General features: G+C 47.1%; 1 protein-coding gene across 1 annotated transcript; it reads left to right on the forward strand.

Annotated features, from left to right (window-relative positions):
• The first annotated feature begins 556 nt into the window (after window positions 1–556).
• Window positions 557–19,105, forward strand: BDH1 (3-hydroxybutyrate dehydrogenase 1). Its single transcript, XM_078880155.1, has 6 exons — window positions 557–877; window positions 9,151–9,261; window positions 10,775–10,916; window positions 12,923–13,075; window positions 13,943–14,220; window positions 16,109–19,105. Exons 1-6 carry the CDS (start codon window positions 806–808, stop codon window positions 16,304–16,306), a joined length of 954 nt encoding a protein of 317 aa, XP_078736281.1. The 5' UTR covers window positions 557–805; the 3' UTR covers window positions 16,307–19,105.
• The last annotated feature ends 643 nt before the right edge of the window (window positions 19,106–19,748 follow it).

Genomic DNA, 19,748 nt, shown 5'->3' on the forward strand with positions numbered 1-19,748 from the left:
GCAGCACCTATGAAGGCCGGTACGGCCAGCACCACACCCGGCCGTCTTTGTCTCTCCCCCCCCCCCCACAGTGGCGTTGTTTACTACACAACACCGCGACAGGTAACTCATTTCAGGCCGAGTCAACCTATGGGGAGGCCCAGCACGGGCTCTGGTCCTGGGCCTCTGGTGTTGGTCGTGAGCGGGAATCGAATTCGGATCGCCGGGGTCCCTAAGCACAGCAGCGCGCTAACCACTGCACCACCGCTCTCTCCACCCAATCAAAGACAAAGATCCCCCTGTAGCCTTAGCAGACTGTAGGGGGCAAGTGCTGTTAGCGAGCACCTATGAAGGCCGGCACGACACACGAGGGGGTGGGTGGCCAGCACCACGCCCGGCCGCCTTTGTCTCCCTAGCGGCGATGTTTATTACACACCAGACGGGGTACTCGTTTGAGGCTGAGTGGACCTAGGGGCAGGCCAGATAATCGTCACCGATGTTGGCCGCCGTGAGAGCGGGGGGAGGTTCGTAAGCGCAGCAGCGGCACTAACCGCTGCGCCACCGCTCCCCTCCCAGCCAATCACCGTCACCGCATTGAGGAGGGGGTGGGGTGAAACGTCGGTGGGTGTCGCCCGATCCATTATAGCGCCGCGCACACTGCACGTACACCGCAGAGGCGCGTTTATAGCAACATCAGCAGCGGCAGCAAAATCTTAACATTAACGAAACTAAACAATATTGTCGATATATATTAAAATACATTTACATTTGTTTAAAAAGAAAGAGAAAATAATTATAAAATAATTCACGGCACATCGGGTTTAAAATGGCGGCAGACAAGATCCTCGCTCTGGCCAAGTTTTGGAGGAACATTCGTCCCAACATTCCAGCTAAGAAGGTAAACAACACCAACAGCAGTAACAGCCTGTGGTTGTTGTTGTTGTTGTGATGTTCGTCTTGCAAACCGCGTTGAGATTAATGTAACAGCGCTTGTGTATCGATTAACATTGGTGGTGGTGACGGCGAGCGGTGGTGCAATGGTTAGCGCGCTCGGTTCACACAACAAAAACCCTGGGCCGCGCCTAGATCCACTTGGCCTCTTCAACGTTGTACAGTAACCTTGCAGTGCTTTGGTGGTGGGCACCCTGCGGGGAGACAAAGGCGGTCGGGCGCGTACTGTCCGATCCACGCCACGTGTGCAGTCGTGGCCTTAATAGTTGCTCGCTAACTCGTGCTTGTGTGTGTGATGTGATGATGATGTACGTGTTTATAATGGCACAGTTGTTGGTATCTGTGGATAGTTGAATTGAAACTTGGTCTGGGCATCATCACCTTTAGGTCGGCTGAATCTCAGTCCTCAAGCGAACGTGGTTATGAACTGGGGGAGACAAAGGCGGTCGGTTTTGTGTCTCTTTTTAACATCATTAATTGGTCTAGCATCCTGTACTGTTGCAACTTAAACGTACGGCTATTTAAATGCAGTTCATTGGGTACTGATGTTGGGTAATGTGTAATATTCATACCGTAAATTATAATGCTTCTTACGTGATAACAGGACGACGTACAAAGTGCATCCTTTTAAAGTCGATTTTATGGAATGACTAATCTTATTAAATTTCGATTTAAAGCTTTCTTCTTGGTTTTTTCGTTAAAGTCACGTAGAAGGGAAATAATAAAATAATAAAAATAAAACAATACAATTCTTCTTTTATTATGTTTTATTTAATAAAATAAATATTTTATTGCTTTATTTTTATTAATTTATTATTTCCCTTCTACGTGACTTTACCGAAAGAAACAAGAAGATAATCTTATTTAGTTATAATTGCTATTTTTTCCCCGGCTTGAATTAGATGTAACAGCTGTTGGAATTGTCTTTAGTATTATACTCATGATTGTAGAATACAGTACGTTGATCGTGAAGTTTGCAGTACAAATAGTTGAAGTTGTAGAGCCTCATGCTTAACTTGGTGAGATAAGAGAATGTGAATTGGTGAAGGTCAAGCCGATATCATCATCACTATCATCACATTCATCATTACAGTACCTCCTCTACCCCTAACACCATCATCATCAGTAAGGTGGCAACACATGACGATAGCTGTACACATTAAAGCCATTCGTTGTATTGTACAAGTGTGGATGTACGTGCTCCCGTCACACGAACGTGGGATTTCTACTGCTGGTTCAGGAATAACATTGTGTGGAGTATAACCGCACCTCGCCCAACATGTTTAAGCATGACAATTGTATTGCATGATAGAATACTTCATTCTTAACTACTGTGGATAACTGAAATGGGATCTTTATCCCAAACTTGATGTACGATTGGTGTGGTTCGTTTCTTCATTCGGACTTTTAAGTGAAATGTAAAGTTCGAGTGTTTATTGTACTTTTCCGTGCGGTATTAACCACATTTATATTTACGTGATCTAACACCCCCTGTATTGTGGATGATATTGGTCACGAAAGCCGGCTCCGTGTTAAACTTGTGAATGTTTTCAGCGGCACACGTGTGTGGGTTGCCCGTGTTGGCATAACACTGGCAATTAATCTTCGCAAGTAATTTTGTGTAAACGTAACACACAAAATCATCCCCCACCCACCCCCACACACTTACAATTTGAGATAATTGTAATTATTTTCCGCGAAATTCTTTTGGCCCTTTAATAATGGGGCTGGAAGCGATTTGACCTTGGGTTGATGCCAGACAGTGGCTGGAATTGGAGTTGAATAGCGTGTCAGAAGGCCCTTCAGGCAAAGTGTACAACCACATCGCTGATAAGCAAATGAAAGTCCACTATCGTCGAGTCAAAAAAAATATTTTATTTATTTTCAACGGTCTGACATTGTTTAACTTTTTTTTCTACACAATGCAAAGTGTTTGCGGTGAGTTTGCAAGAGAGTATAGGAGGAAGTTTACTGTACAGCCCACGTTGGTATCCAACCTAAATCATGAGCTGTTAGCACCTCTGGCATGCAGTGACAAGCCACGTTGAGAGATGTGACATTGTCTAGGCTGAGTTGAACCCAGATTAACTCTCACCCTAGTAGCCCCGTTGGCCTTGTCTGTGACACACACACACAATGTACAATTCACTCCTCCACATCTGTTGGCACTTTGATTACAAATCTCAGCGACCGATACTGATGGATCCGTGGCGTTAATGATCCAGGCTCTCGGCAATACATTGCCAGAAGTGGCATGGCAATTAAAGGAAATGTTAACCCCAATTCTACACTACTGGCACGGAACAATGGACACTCATCATTCAGTTAAAGTTATTGAATACATTACTGTGTATCGCTCTCAAAGTATTGTAGTGGGGGGGGATGGTGGGACAGTGATTAGCGCACTGTGTTAAGAACCTTGCCGCACGAGTTCAATTCCGGCCACGCTTAACAGCAGTGGTGGATGATGTTTGAAGCCATCTGCACACCCCCCACCTCATCAGCCCGCATGGATCAGCGTTGCGATGAAGTATGGCCAATGAGGCTTGGGAAGGCCTTCGTGAAAATAGTGTTGTTATATGTTTTCACAAATAGTTTTTTTAGGAGTGGGAAATTCAATATTTCATGGTTGGTTTTTACAGTCTGTGTGCATAGAACCGAAAGCATAAAAAATTACTTTTTCAATAAAAAGTAAAATTCCACAACTAGTTTATCACTGTGAAAATCCGAACTGTTTCAAAGTTAAGGTCATTCTTGAATCTCAAAAGTGGGTCAAGCTAAGAAGAGGTGCGTGAGACCTGAGGTGGGGTCCACCGTGGGTGGAAAGTGTTGGGATATGAAATGCTAGAATTTGGTGAACTCTCCCTTACCAGTGGTCTTACCCACTGCCAATAGTTTCCCTGCATGCCAGCCACACCTCATTTCCCTCTGCCAACATTTTCCACCATCCACTCAGCATTGCCGCTTGCGAATTGAGCTCCCGTTAAATTTGTCCTGCCCCGTCACCGCAATTCTCTTGAGACCGGAATCTGTCGCGAGTGAATGGTTAACCCGGCCGTTAAAAGATTCTCCCGAATGTTTAACTTAAAGATTTGAGCGTTCGTGGGGGGGGGGGGCTTTAAGGGATGCTCGCCAACGTGTTTTTTAATGCGTGCATCCGACGGTTCATGCCACGTGTTCGGAAGCATTTTCAGGAACTATCCACTTCTACGTGCTGGGAATGCAACGTAGGACATCAAGCCTTGAGCAACGGGCGTTTCGATCTGAGCAACTACAAAAACATGCATCGCCAGACCTTTACAGCACATTCTAGATTTGAAGCTTTCGTGACTGCAAGGATTCATATTCTTAGTTTTTTTCGGTAAAGTCACGTAGGTAAAAAATTCATAAAAGTAAAAAATAAAATAAAAATCACGACGTTTCGGAGGCAACACAAGCTTACGTCTTCAGGTGGAACCGTCACAGCACGATAGCTGTATCAAGTGAGAGAAATTCCAAGAACACAGTATTTGTATATATACTGGTTGAGGGTGGGAGGAGCCAAGGTAGGCCCTGAATATTATTTTTTTGTGAGGTTCGGTGCGGCTGAAGCACGCTGTTAGGAATGAATGAGCCTTTGTTGTGTGAACTAGCACAACCGCTCAAATCTATGCGGTAGACTTGCTTCTTTCACTTATTTTTCCACTGCACAACGCGAACTGCTTCTGGGCTGTGCCGGCTCGGAAGGTGCCAGATCGTTTTCCACTGTGGAAGCTGAGCCGAGCTGCTGGTGCCACTTGCAATAAACATGTACGAGTCACACGTAGATGGTGCGGTGATGCTGTCTCCACGCAGTGTACCGACTAACATTACACGCGCAATCGTCATCAGGTGTGAAATCCACAGCAAGAAAATTTTCTTGCTGTGGATTTCTTCACGAAAGCTTTAAATCGAAAATCAGCACATATTCTTGGTTCTTTCGGTAAAGTCACGTAGAAGGGAAATAATAAAATAAAAATAAAACAATAAAAATTCTCACGTTTCCGCCACTTTTTCAAATTTTCAAATTGCTGTGGTTTTCGCACCTGATGATGATTGCTTGTGTTGCAGTCGAAACGTCGTGATAATTTTTTTTTATATTTATATTATTTTATTATTTCCCTTCGAGTCGGTAGCTCCGCCCCCTGGCCCTGTTTGGCTTCGAGCCAGATCCAGATGTCTCCTCATGAGGCCAGCGACATCACGGATTGGTTCTGGCTTGGAAAGACGAGTAGTCGGTGAAAAAACCATACATGCCGGGGAGGCTTCTCGCTGGTTTGGTTTGGATGGGCCAGGGTGAAAGGGGTATAAGAGTGGCTGGGACGTGGGATGCCAATCGTACCATGTGTAGTGATGATAAAGGGCTTGCAGGGTGATTGAGGAATTGATCTCCACAGGGCAGCAATATCGCCTTTTGCAAAGAGCGTGGTACACCATTTAGTCTAGATTGCAGACACCAGGTGATGTTTTACTGCTGTTAAGTGCCGGGTCCTTCACCTCTGCTCCCATAGGGACATAAATGCTCGACTGCTAGTCAGGTGTGCGTACATTGTGTACCGTGTGGGCGAGTCTTAAACCATTGTGGTTATTGCTCCAAGGGTACAATTTGGCTGTGCCATGAGTTGGACATGAGCTTATCCCATACGTGCGCAGACAACGGGGAGTGCATTTTAACGCCGATAATAGGATTGTGTGTCTAGACCAGGGGTCGGCAACCAAAATAACAAGAAGAGCCATTTCTTTCCAATTCGGTACAAAATTCAGTATTTCAAGAGCCGCAATGCATCTGAGTACATACTGTACATACGTACATATCGTCAAGAAGCAGCCCGTAAAGAGCCGCATGCGGCTCCGGAGCCGTAGGTTGACGACCCCTGGTCTAGACCATCGCCCCGGATAATAGGAGTCTCGCTTCGCTGCAATGTGTTTTCTGGTCGTACCATGTGTTCTAGATTTGAAGCTTTCGTGATTGCAAGGATTCATACTCTTTGGTTTTTTCGGTAAAGTCACGTAGGTAAAAAATCTAATAAAATAAATGAAAACAACTAAATTAAATCACGACGTTTCTGGCGCAACACAAGCCTGAAGGACGCTTATGTTGCGCCCGAAACGTCGTGATTTAATTTAGTTGTTTTCATTTATTTTATTAGATTTTTTTACCTACGTGACATTACCAAAAGAAACAAAGAGTACGTACCATGTGTTGTTTGACAATATGTCCCGACGTTTAGCTACATGTGCTGAGCTCCTTCTGGAACTGAAACGTCGGGTATCACGCAGAACACAACTGTTTATTTTCCCTTTCTGTGTCCCCCCCCACCAAGCCAAAGGGCAGTGCAGAAATCGAAATGTTTGTACTGCTGTTGCTCCACGCTTTGACCAACCCGCAACTGACCAAACATGGCGAAGTGTGCTCAAATAAACCACCCCTCCGCACTGCCGTCGCGGTGTGGGAAGGGGGCGGCGGGGCCCTCTTGCAGCAGCGAGGAATGACGAACAGAGCTATGCATGTGTGCTGCCCCCCACCACCAGTTTCAAGATCAAAGTTGGGTCATTCAGGTTCAAAATGACGTCCACAAGCCGTGACATTTGGCACCTTCCTCCCCCCTTGCCTCTTCCCCATTCGAGCAAGAAAATGCCTGCTTACGTTTTGCCTCGGCCGGCTGCCGTCATCGCTGGAGACTATTTATAGCCAAGGACCGTGGATGAGGCCAGGCGAGCAATGGGGGCGGCCCTCTTAATACTGTACGGGTTCCCTGCGGCTCTCCGTCCTAACCTTGGTGGCGCGTTCCAGACGGTTGCGTCGGCACGCGCGCCCTGCCGCGGCAAGTCAAACGTGAACAAATGGGCCTACATCTTCTTGGTTCTTTCGGTAAAGTCACGTAGAATGGAAAAAAAAACATAATAAAATAATTCTCACGACGTTTCGGCCACAACGCGGAGACAGAGTCTCTGTCTCCTGGACAGAGTCTGAAGACTCTGTCTCCTCGACAGACCTGTTCTCCACCTGAGGACGGCTACTTGCGTTGTGGCCGAAACGTCGTGAGAATTATTTTATTATGGTTTATTATTTATTATTTTATTATTTCCCTTCTACGTGACTTTACCGAAAGAACCAAGAAGATGAATCCCTGCAGTCGCGAAAGCTTTAAATCGAAAAATGGGCCTACACTTTAAATGTGTGTATCGTGAATCCGCTGTTGGATGAGGGTCTTTTCTCCCCCGTGCCATTGTAGAGTCGTGGCGAAGAGTTTACACGGACTTGGGCGCATTGGTCACTTGCGGCTTGCGGAATGCTGGGGAACATAGAAGTACAGTGCAGCATTTTTTTAATGCTCTGCCCTCTGCCGCCTCGCAATGAGAAGGTGTATACCAGAGGTCGCAAACCGGTTTTGATTCCTTACCCGTACCCGGCCGCACCAGGGTCGCAAACGGGTACCCGTACCCGGCCGGGTACAGGTAGCCGGGTATCGGGTAGGGTACGGGTATCGGGTACCCGGTTGCGACCTCTGGCGTATACGTACGTTTTAGATCTCGAGGACGTCGCATGTAGTACGTATGGTAGTTGAATGGAAAATAAATGACGTGTCTGTATAGGGCAGGGGTCGGCAACCTACGGCTCCGGAGCTGCATGCGGCTCTTTACGGGCTGCTTCTTGACGATATGTACAGTATGTACATAGATGCATTGCGGCTCTTGAAATACTGAATTTTGTACCGAATTGGAAAGAAATGGCTCTTCTTGTTGTTTTGGTTGCCGACCCCTGGTATAGGGGGTGCACTTTGAGGCACTAAAATGCACCCCCTATACAGACAGCGACCCCGGGTTAAGTAAGTTTTCTTTGCCACGATGCACACACACCATTGCTGGCGTGTGATCTCTGTACGTGTCCCGGGCCCCTACAGCGCCTGAGCATCATCGCTGAGGCAGACGGAGGCGGTCGGATGTGCACGGGACTTGCTACCACCTCACCGCTGCCCGTGTCATGCTGACCTTGATAGTTGCTATGATAACAGTACCTGTCTGTGCAGTTTTTCGCAGTGTTTCTCAACTACAGTCCTCACGATTCACCACGATACAATTTTCTATCACAGTTTTATTAACCGTCAGGTGCTTGGAGTGTGCATTGGCCTAATTAGCATTTAAATAGAACGCGTTTGTAATGGACTGTGGAGAGTTGCCTGGACTGGATTCACTCTGTACGACTAATCCTGTGTTTTTGCACTTTCCAGTGAAGGTTGAAAGCGTTCATGCATTTTAGACGTGTCCGTCTTTCCGTCACATGGGGGTCACGGTGTCTATCTGGTAAACATGATTTCAATGTGGATTCAACTTTGGGATGAGGTTGTGTTGCTTCTCGGCGAGTTTATAGAAGACCGGCCACTTTGATCGCGGGGTAAACGCACGCCCTTCCCGGCAGAACCGCCATCCGAGACCCGATGTCTCATCGGGGCCTACGGCCAGGTGCTTCTTGTACGTACGTTGAACTTATTTAGCACCGTACGTGCTAATCAGAGGTACGGGTGCGTGCGGGGGTTCTAGAGAAATGAGTGTGCAAACACAAGGTTTTTTAAAGTTCTCAAGAAATGTGTTTGCAAACTCACCTTGTGTTTGCAAACTCACCTTGTGTTTGCACACCTTGTGTGAAGGCCTCCATTTTTATTGCTAATTAAATACGTCGGAGGACAAGTTTTTCAGTTTCAGTTTTCACTTATTTGGTAAAACGTCGTGAGAATTATTTTATTATGTTTTATTTTTATTATTTTATTATTTCCTTCTACGTGACTTTACCGAAAGAACCAAGAAGATGGTATAGCCCTGTGAGCCATTCGGCTCTTAAATCGGGTGCAACCGCAACAAACAAAAACATGAACAAAAAAACATCTTAAAGTGACTACGCGCAAACAGAAAAATCCTGGAAAAAACAGCAAAGTCTTCCAGAAAAAGCACCGTACACCAACGCTGTGTGCAAAAATCCCAGTGGGATGCAAGTCAAACAACAACAACAACAGCCACAAGACAACTTAGATTAAAGCCATCGGTGTAACTCCGTACTACAACAAACAAACATGGCCAAACCAAAGCGAATTTTTGGAAGCGTTACAGAATTACGCGAGTGCATTTATATAGATATATATTTCTTACGTGCGTGTGCGTGCGTGCGTGCGTGTGCGTGCGTGCGTGCGTGCGTGTGTGATACAGATCCGGGACAAGTCTGTGCTGGTGACGGGATGCGACTCCGGCTTTGGACTGTCACTCGCGCAGCACCTGCACTCAAAGGGCTTCAAAATCTTCGCCGGATGCCTCCTGAAGGTGCAAGTCACAGTGACGTTGCAGTGGGTTTCTTTTTCTTGTTGTTTTGAGCCCAGCCAACCCAGAACTGTGCAAGGCAATGCAGTTTACCCGCTCCTCGGTTTCCTTTCTTACGAGATGAATAAGCCTTTCCAAACTGGTTTTGGATCCTTTGGAATGAATTGAAAGCGTGCCATCAGATAACTGTCGCTTTTCTTTTTTTTTATTTGTTTGTTAAGTCAACGTTGACTTTCATGACTATGTACATGTACAGCCTCTTTTTTTTTTATAAGTCTACTGCCAGGTGGATAATTTATTTGGATATATTATTGATTCACTCCACCCCCCACCCCACCATAATGAGATGAATTGTCACGTTTCAGGGTCGTGGTGCTGTTCTAAAATTATATGCTGCCGAGATGGCGAGATGTTAACTACCTCGCCTGGTATACAGGAAGTCGTGGGTTCAATCCCGACCCTGACGCCTGCTGCTGTATATTTTGAGTTTGCGTGTCTCTCCCTCTCATCATCATCACGGTGGCTATGAGATGTTAACTACCTCGCCTGGTATACAGGAAGTCGTGGGTTCAATCCCGACCCTGACGCCTGCTGCTGTATATTTTGAGTTTGCGTGTCTCTCCCTCTCATCATCATCACGGTGGCTATGAGATGTTAACTACCTCGCCTGGTATACAGGAAGTCGTGGGTTCAATCCCGACCCTGACGCCTGTATATTTGGAGTTTGCGTGTTTTCCCCGTGGTCGTGTGGATTTTTTCCCAGGCCCTCCGGTTTTCCACATTAGAATCAACGTGCGTTTAGAGTATTTGGCTGCTATAAATTTCCACGCGATAAGCTACTTCATTGGGCTATCATTTGTGGCCAGGTTACATCTTAAAAAGATCTGTACAGGTCAGTGGATCTGGTAAATAAAAATTTTAGTTTAGCTTCGAATTCATTATTGTGAAGTAAACACCACCTCCAGTGGCTGCAGGGGTCACGGGAACCCACTCCACACAGCACGTACGAATCCATAAATAATAATAACACTGGTCAACAGAAAAAAAAACATTTTTTTCTGGCCTGGACTATTGCAGCTGTTTTAGACTAATTTGCTCTCACATCTCATTTTTATGCTATCGGCATACCCCATTTTAATTGATTTTACCCGAAATTAACTCTGTCACTTATGATTGCAAGTTGTTTCGAGTCAGTGACTGCTTTAGTGTTAAAATATGGTGCTGTATTTTTAGGATAGTGTGTTTATAATATCATTTTATGTAGATATCCACATTTATTTAATATTTTTCTTCTGCAGTTTTTATTGAAAATGCAATATTTGATATCTCAAAAACCTGATGTGATGGACAAAAACTGATGCCAGATTTGGAAGTAGCACCCCAAAATTACATTGAAACCGTTGGAATACCTTACGCCAGAAAAACTGTGTTGACCAGTGTAATCAATTTATATACTAATTCGGCGAATTGTTGCATTGCCCCGATCCCGTTTGAAACCGTTACCGTTCTCCACCAGGACAAGGGAGGCGACGGCGCCAAGCAGCTGGAGGCGATGAAGTCGGAGAGGCTAAAGGTCGTGCAGATGAACGTGGCGAGTGACGACGAGGTCGCGAAGGCCGTCGAATTCATCAGGAGCAGTCTACCCGACCCTGAGGACGGTGAGAGAGCGGCACGGAGAGTTTGATTTATTTTACCAGTTAAGGCCCGTAGAAGGGAAATAATAAAATAATATAAATATAAAACAATAAAAATTCTCACGACGTTTCGACTGCAACACAAGCAATCGTCATCAGGTGTGAAATCCACAGCAAGAAAATGTTCTTGCTGTGGATTTCACACCTGATGACGATTTTTTTTTTATATAAATACTATTTTATTATTTCCCTTCAACGTGACTTTACCAAAAGAACCAAGAATATTAATCCCTGCAGTCAAGAAAGCTTTAAATCAAAATTCAGTTAAGGCCCGCTGAGCTGATGCAGCTCTTTTTCAAGAAGCGACCTGGCCATCAGAAATGATAGCTCAACGAAGTGGCTCATCACGTGGACATTTATGGCAGCCTCAAACGCGTGACGTTGATTCTAAATGTGGAGGGAAAATCCGGAGGACCCGGAAAAAAAATCCACGCAACCACGGGGAGAGCGTGCAAACTCCAAATATACTGGCGTCAGGGTCCGGATTGAACTCGCGACCTCCTGTATACCAGGCGAGGGAGTGAACATCTCGCCGATAGGCCGCGCGGGCCAGCGACCCGACTTGCAAGTCGATGCGTCGTTACGATGTCCGCGCTACTTATTATTACGTGCACCACAAGGGCGGGAAAAACAATTTCACTGATCAAGAGTGTCGCATTTAATTTTTACAACTTCCACCACCCCCCAAATCGTGATCATTTGAACTGGCTCAAGCCCAAGCCTCGCGCTGTCTGAGTTTTCAACCAGTTGGCTTATGCTTGAGGCTTAATTTTAGCTGGTTCTGTGTAGGTCAGCGACCCCTAAAATATTTCTGCACGTGGAACAACACATCCACGATACCTGGTCGCATGCCACCTCAAAACTCCAGTCTATCCGCACACTCATACACTTGACTGTATGTGTGCATGTTGAACTTCCTTCGCACCGTACGTAGCCAACCGTGTTTAATCTGAGGTGCGGGGGAAGGACAACAAACTAAACACAAAACGCAGTTCTAAAGAAATTAATTTTCAATCTAGATTTCAAAGTGCATAGCTCCAGTGGCTTCCTAGTATGGGAAGGGAAGAGCGTTCCAGACGGCCACAGAAGCGCATCTGAAATGGCTTGGCCAAAAGCCTCTGCTGTGAGTATGAACTCTGTGCAAAGTCAACTGACTGTGTGGCCAAGTCAATTGACTGACTGTGGCCAAGTTAACTGACTGTGATACAAAGTCAACTGACTAATGCCAAGTCAACTGACTGATGCCAAGTCAACTGACTGTGATGCAAAGTCAACTGACTGATGCCAAGTCAACTGACTGTGATGCAAAGTCAACTGACTGATGCCAAGTCAACTGACTGATGCCAAGTCAACTGACTGTGATACAAAGTCGTCAACTGACTGTGTGGCCAAGTCAACTGACTGATGCCAACTGACTGATGCAAAGTCAACTGACTGTGATGCAAAGTCAACTGACTGTGATGCAAAGTCAACTGACTGATGCCAAGTCAACTGACTGTGATGCCAAGTCAACTGACTGTGATGCCAAGTCAACTGACTGATGCCAAGTCAACTGACTGATGCCAAGTCAACTGACTGATGCCAAGTCAACGGACTGTGATACAAAGTCGTCAACTGACTGTGATGCAAAGTCAACTGACTGTGATGCAAAGTCAACTGACTGATGCCAATTCAACTGACTGTGTGGCCAAGTCAACTGACTGATGCCAACTGACTGATGCAAAGTCAACAGACTGATACAAAGTCAACTGACTGTGATGCCAAGTCAACTGACTGATGCCAAGTCAACTGACTGTGATGCAAAGTCAACTGACTGATGCCAACTGACTGATGCCAAGTCAACTGACTGTGATGCCAAGTCAACTGACTGTGATGCAAAGTCAACTGACTGATGCCAACTGACTGATGCCAAGTCAACTGGCAACAACAAGTCTCAACCCTCCCCTGCCCCCGTCTGGTTTGCCGCCTAGGCCTGTGGGGCGTGGTGAACAACGCGGGGATCTCGACGTTTGGAGAGATCGAGTGGACGCCCATGGAGACCTACAAGAACGTGGCGGAGGTGAATCTGTGGGGCATCGTGCGCACCACCAAGGCGTGCCTGCCGCTCATCCGGCGAGCTCGCGGTAATTCTCCCATGGTCCGGCGCCACAATTTTATTCGGTCGCTCCTTTAACCGGAAAGTGTCTATTTTTTTTTTACTTGTGCACACGGTATTCCCTCGTTATTCACGGACTCGCTGTCCACGATTTTGGCTGTCCGTGAATCGCACCCGCAGCTCTACACGACTGCATCAAGAGAGAGGTAGAGCGATGAGATAAAGAGATGTGTTATTAGGATAGTTTCCACGTATTTAGTAGCTTATTTATATATTTATGGTAATTCATTCAAAAGAGTCGTAAAAAAGGTTTTCTAAGGCCAATATCTTTATCCGTAAAATCTGCTATTCACAAGCATCTCCGGAACGTATCCCTCGCGAATAATGAGGGAATATTGTACTTCCAGTACTTTTTGTACGGTACACAAGTGTGTGTGTGTGTGGTCATTGACGAGCAAAAAAACATTATGAACATACTAAAGCTACAAGCATGTCACCGGGTGTCTTGGGGGTCAGAGCGCTGAGCTGACACTGCTGAAATCCTGGGTTCGGATCCAGGAAGCCACCTCTGACGACAAGGATGTCAAAGAGCCCAGGTCACTCAGGGATCAGACCGCTGAGCTAATACCGCTGAGATCCTGGGTTCTGACTATTAAGTGTGTCAAAGAGTAGTCTGAGTAATCCCACACCTGGTCGGCACGGAAGAGCAGGCCAAAATGTTGTCCTTCCCCCGCACCTCCGATTATCACGGTTGGCGTACGTACGGTGCGAAATAAGTTCAACATACAGACAAAATTCCCTCTATAGGGGCTCTCCCTCCGGTGGAGACCCTTCGCCCAGCAGCGTCGCGAAGCAAGCACCCCGGCTAACGCCCGTCGCTTTGGGTCGCGCGCAGGGCGGGTGGTGAACATCTCGAGCATGATGGGCCGCATGGGCAACACGGCGCGCTCCCCGTACTGCATCACCAAGTTCGGCATCGAGGCGTTCTCCGACTGCCTGCGCTACGAGATGATGCGCTGGGGCGTCAAGGTGTCCGTCGTGGAGCCGGGCAACTTCATCGCGGCGACGGCGCTGTACGGCGAGGACCGCGTCAAGGAGATCGCAGACGGCATGTGGGCCAAGATGCCACCGCAAGTGCAGAGCGATTACACGCGCGAGTATTTCGACCGCCAGGTGAGTCGCGCTTGCGCTCGTCGTGTTGCCTTCTTTGTCGGCGAGGTGCGACCGTAATTAAACCCTTTGCCCTTCCGGGGTGGGCGGGGTGGTTGACCCGTTAAACCGCTGAATCTCGGAACGCGCGAGCGACTCGGCATTAGTTTTATTTGGAGAGGCGTAGCGCCGCTGTTTATCGGAACGGAACATGAAGTAAGAATTAAAATAAATAGTAATTCTCTTGATAGTGCGCTGTTTTTGAGTTGTACGCCTTTTTGGCGTCATCTGGTCCAACACCAATGGAGACTAGGCTCGAAGAAAAGCTGTCTCGGGTGTGGACCAATCAACTTCAAGGACAGTGCTTATCATTATCAGTTTCTTTTTGTTTGCATTTTGACTGCTTGTGTCGTGGTTATTGCAAACATGATCCCTTGTATAAAGGTGTCAGTTTTTGTACCAGATAAAAGGGTAAAAACCTATTACTATATTTTGATACTGGTAAAGGAGGTCTCATAGTGTAAAATAAAGTAACTTTATCGGTACCGAGGCTCCCACAAGGCCATGCGGGAGGGCGTGTGGCACAGGTTGGCACCAGCTAATCTCTATGGTGAGTACAACGTCCTTAAAAAAACGGCGCTACGTCATCGGAATGGGTTAAGGCCTTTATTATTGCCAACTTCGTCACTGCGTGGTTTCCGCTGTTGCGCTGTACGTTGAACTTCTTTTGCGCCGTACGTAACCAACTGTGCTAATCAGAGGTGTGGGGAAAAGCCTTGTGCTGTCTGCAACCAGTTGGCTTATGCTTGAGGCTTATGCTTGAGGCTTAATTTTAGCTGGTTCTGTGTAGGTCAGCGACATCCTAAAATATTTCTGCATGTGGAACAACACATCCACGATACCTGGTCGCATGCCACCCCAAAACTCCAGTCTATCCGCACACTCATACACTTGACTGTATGTGTGCATGTTGAACTTCCTTCGCACTGTACGTAGCCAACCGTGTTTAATCTGAGTTGCGGGGGAAGGACAACAAACTAAACATAAAAACCAGGTCTAAAGCAATGGATTTTCAATCTCGATGATTGAAAAGTGCATAGCTCCAGTGGCTTCCTAATATCGGAAGGGCGTTCCAGACGTCCGCAGAAACGCATCTGAAAGCGCGCGATGCGGTGACCATCTTTGTTAGATGGCTCGCCAAAAGCCGCCGCCGCTGCAGCTGCGAGAATGACCGGGGTTCGCGTGTTACTTGACGAGCTCTGCAAGGTATTGCAGCTCATTTGTGGCAAACACTGCGTGTGTAATGGGTGTTTGTTGTAACGTTTTTACCTGCCCCGACTGGACTTCTTTGAAAGAGATTTTTAGTTCATCAGATAGCCTCGAGTATAAATAAATATTCTGATTCTGACAAATTCGTTCGGCAACCGGAAGCCAATGCGGCTCGGCAAGCACTGGACAGACGCGGTCGCATCTTGTAAGCGCCCGACCGCGACACGTGGCAGGGAATTCTGTACACGCCGCAGCTCGTGCATTGTTTTTGCCAGACGTCCCGTAGAGCGGGGAATCGCAATAATAATCGAGCCTCGTCGATACTTGCGCTCGGATGTCACCGTTTGTTGGCAGTGTCGTCGTGTCGGCTATGTCACCGTGCCGGCTATGTCACCGTGCCGGCTATGTCACCGTGTCGGCTATGTCACCGTGCCGGCTATGTCACCGTGTCGGCTATGTCACCGTGCCGGCTATGTCACCGTGCCGGCTATGTCACCGTGTCGGCTATGTCACCGTGCCGGCTATGTCACCGTGCCGGCTATGTCACCGTGTCGGCTATGTCACCGTGTCGGCTATGTCACCGTGTCGGCTATGTCACCGTGTCGGCTATGTCACTGTGTCGACTATGTCGCCACCGCCGCAGGTCACCATCATGCTGTCGTACACCGGCGGCGGATCGACGGACGTGTCTCCCGTCATCGACGACATCCAGGATGCGCTCACATCGTACTTCCCGCTCACGCGCTACACCCCGATGGACGCCTACTGGTGGACCCGCGTGCAGGCCATCACACACCTGCCCGCCGGCATCTCCGACCGCATTTACTTCTCGAAGAAGTAGCTGCCCTCTGACCCCTGTCCCGTCGCTTGGGGTTCCCACTCGGCCCAAGAGGGCGTCCTCCGGCTGAACGCCAGGACGCGCTGGGATAGCGGAAGTGTATTTTCAAAAGTTTGTCTTTTCCTCCCCTCCACACCCACCCAGTTCCGTCCTGATTGTGTGATATCGGTGTTGTCTCACGATGAAAACCTTCGCAGAGCAGTGGTCCGTGGAAGCAGTTATCATGGAATTACCTCCGAGATCCACGCTGTAGGGAGTGCAGTGCTTTGCCACCCGGGAGTCAAAAGGATTTTTCAATGACTAGCTTCTGTTCCTATCCGTACGCGCCTCTCTCATTCTCACCCGCCGCATTCCATTGCCCAAGATGAAACTTAACAAAGGTGCACTTTGCTTGACGCCCGTGACAAAAAAATATATTTACTCATATCTGCCCACTCTTAGAAACGTTACCTGGACAGTACCTGGTACATTCACTCGTTAAAAAGTCTCCAGCACTTGTTACATTTTACACTTGTATTTATAACTTCCAAATTTATGGCCTCATGTCAGCATCGAGCTGCCTGTAGACTGCGGTATCGTACGGTCTGCAGAACGCCCTTAGGCCGTGGGATCGTACGATCTGTTGAAGGCCCATAGGCTGTGTGTGATCTGCAGAACGGTACCACCCATTGGCCTCCAACCCGTCTCGCACCGCCACTCGGCACCCTCGTGTCGTTCACAGCCATGGCGATGACGATAGCTTCGTGTTTTCCCCCAACTTCTCCCTCTGTGGTGTCGCTGTAACCCCTATAACAGTGTTTACATCCCATATGCCGAGATAATACCTGAATTTAGTTTGGCGTAGTCCACGTTAATTGCAGCCCATAACGCTGTACATTAATTATATATAACGAACAAGTACTACATACAGCCACTACCAAGCAAATGAAAACCCCTACTACTGAGCAAAATAAAAATGAAAGAAATGGCACCAAAGCAAAAGGCACGAAACAATTGCACGTATGTATTCTCGTCCGCCTCGAAAGGTCTTCCCCCGCTGTCGGGAGTTTTCTGCATCCGTCCTTTCAGAATGTCTTTGAGGTCATGACCTGATAAGAGGAACGGCCCCAGTTAAGATACGAGGGAGGAGAGGGGGGGTGTTGCGTAGTGTAAATAACCTGGGCGTTGGATCAACTGCGCAGCTATTGGCGGTTGTGCTTTACAGCCCTCGCAGCCGGTTCCCTTCCCAGAGACTTTCTCGCGGCATGCGGAGCGATGCGTTGGGGACGTCATGCCGAACGGCAAACGCGGCGCAACCCGAAACCGCATCGGTAGTTCTGACTGCTCACAAGTAATTGGGCGTTTTGTAAAAAAAGCGTTTGCAGTCGTTGCCGGGACTCGGTGTTCGCCACTTCCGATGTATGTGCCGGTCGTGCATGCGCAAGCGAAACGGCCGTGGATGTTAACTTGAAAAAAGGGATCGCGGTTTTAAAAGGGAGAGGCTCGCGAAGAAGCCATCGTCTCCGGGTTGCAACGTTACCGTTTGTTATTTTGCCCGCTCCGCGCTGGCGAAGCTTTCTCGCGGCGTTACACTCAAAAGCGGAGGATGACAAGGTAATAGACCCCTCCCCCCCGTGAAACAAAATTTGCACTTAAAACTCCTGAGAATAGTCGAGGAAGCTCGGCAAAATTCGAAGGTCGGTTAATGTTTGGACAACATGATTGGTGGCAATCCACTTAATTGAATCGCCATGAAACTGCGAAATGGTTTGTTGACAATGGCGAGTGTTGTTCTCATCTTTGTGAAAACGTCCCCGTTTTCTTGGTTCTTTCGGTAAAGTCACGTAGAAGGGAAATAATAAAATAATAAAAATAACATGTATTCTTAGTTGTATTTTATTATTTCCCTTCTACGTGACTTTACCGAAAGAACCAAGAAGATGAATCCCTGCAGTCACGAAAGCTTTAAATCGAAATTTAACGTCCCCGTTGCTTATTTCCCCGTTTCCATCCACAATTATACGATAAAGAAGTATTGCTCCGTCGTGAGGCTCGTAACTTCTCTGCGGTACGGCAGAACGGCGTGCAAATTATTTGAGCGTCGTCGCACAATACCAGCCGGGTGCGCCAGACTTACGAATTAAGCCACTAACGTGTGAAAGACACGGGCCAGATGGCTGTCGAAGCAAAATGAAGGTGGTTTGAATTTTTTTTAAGGTACCGTTAAAGGGCCAAAATGTGATTAAGGGCACTAAGTTTTTTTTATTTAGAACATTGTGTTATCGATGCCGTGAGCATGTGTCCAGCAAAGAACAGAGTTACCTACCGCTTGACTTGAAATGTTAAACAAACCCCCTGCAAATCTTACCTGTTTAATATGCTCACTTGAAAAAGAATTTTGACGTCAAGAGAGAGGAAGAAAACAAAACTGGAATTCTCTGCTCCATGCACACTTTTATTTCGAACTTATTTTCACAGGTCTCGCTCAAATCCCCCCCCCCCCCCCCAACTTCTTTACGTATTGGTTTAATATTATATTCTGTTGCACGCTTTATTTTCTTTCACTGTTACGTTGTACGTCGGAAAGCAGGGAGCGTGAAGTTACATTCAGATGTTGGGCCGAATTAACCCCTTAACGGTGCGGCACGCCGCAGCTTTGTCTTTCATCGTTGCGTCCCGCCTTGCAACCTGTGAATGCTGCAGCCCAAACGATTAAAGTGCAAACGCGTTTGTGAAACCACAGAGGGATGTGGCGAGTACTGACAGTGCTAAACACAAAAGGTGACATGGTGTAAAAAATAAAATAAAAATTGAGATACCTTTGAGGTTTTGTTGATTTCACTGCTCGTAATTTTTCTGGTCGACGACACGGAGTTTTGCAAGCTGTCGCCAGTGTTTCGATTTAAAGCTTTCGTGACTGCAGGGATTCATCTTCTTGGTTCTTTCGGTAAAGTCACGTAGAAGGGAAGTAATAAAATAATAAAACATAATAAAATAATTCTCACGTTTCGGCCACAACGCAAGCAGCCGTCCTCAGGTGAAGACCAGGTCTGTCGGGGAGACAGCCTTTATTAATGCTACCCCTATCCCCTCCCTTTGATGCTGCTAATCCTGCATAATGCACGGGCATAATGACTTTGAAACCCCCCCGCCCACCTCCTACGCATTTCACAAGTAGTACTAATCACATTCCTGCATTTTCCATAAATATGCTAAATTCCTTTTGATATGCAAATTATTTTGTCAAGGCGCCCTTCCCCCCTTCCAACCCAGCTTAAATATACGCTCCAAGCGTGGTGGTGTTCCATTCAGACGCTGTCTCCCCGACAGACCTGGTCTTCACCTGAGGACGGCTGCTTGCGCTGTGGCCGAAACGTCGTGAGAATTCTTTTATTATGTTTTATTTTTATCCTTTTATTACTTTCCTTCTACGCGACTTTACCGAAAGAACCAAGAAGATGTCGCC

Source organism: Lampetra fluviatilis, chromosome 56 (assembly GCF_964198595.1).
Source record: "Lampetra fluviatilis chromosome 56, kcLamFluv1.1, whole genome shotgun sequence".
NCBI lineage: Eukaryota > Metazoa > Chordata > Hyperoartia > Petromyzontiformes > Petromyzontidae > Lampetra > Lampetra fluviatilis.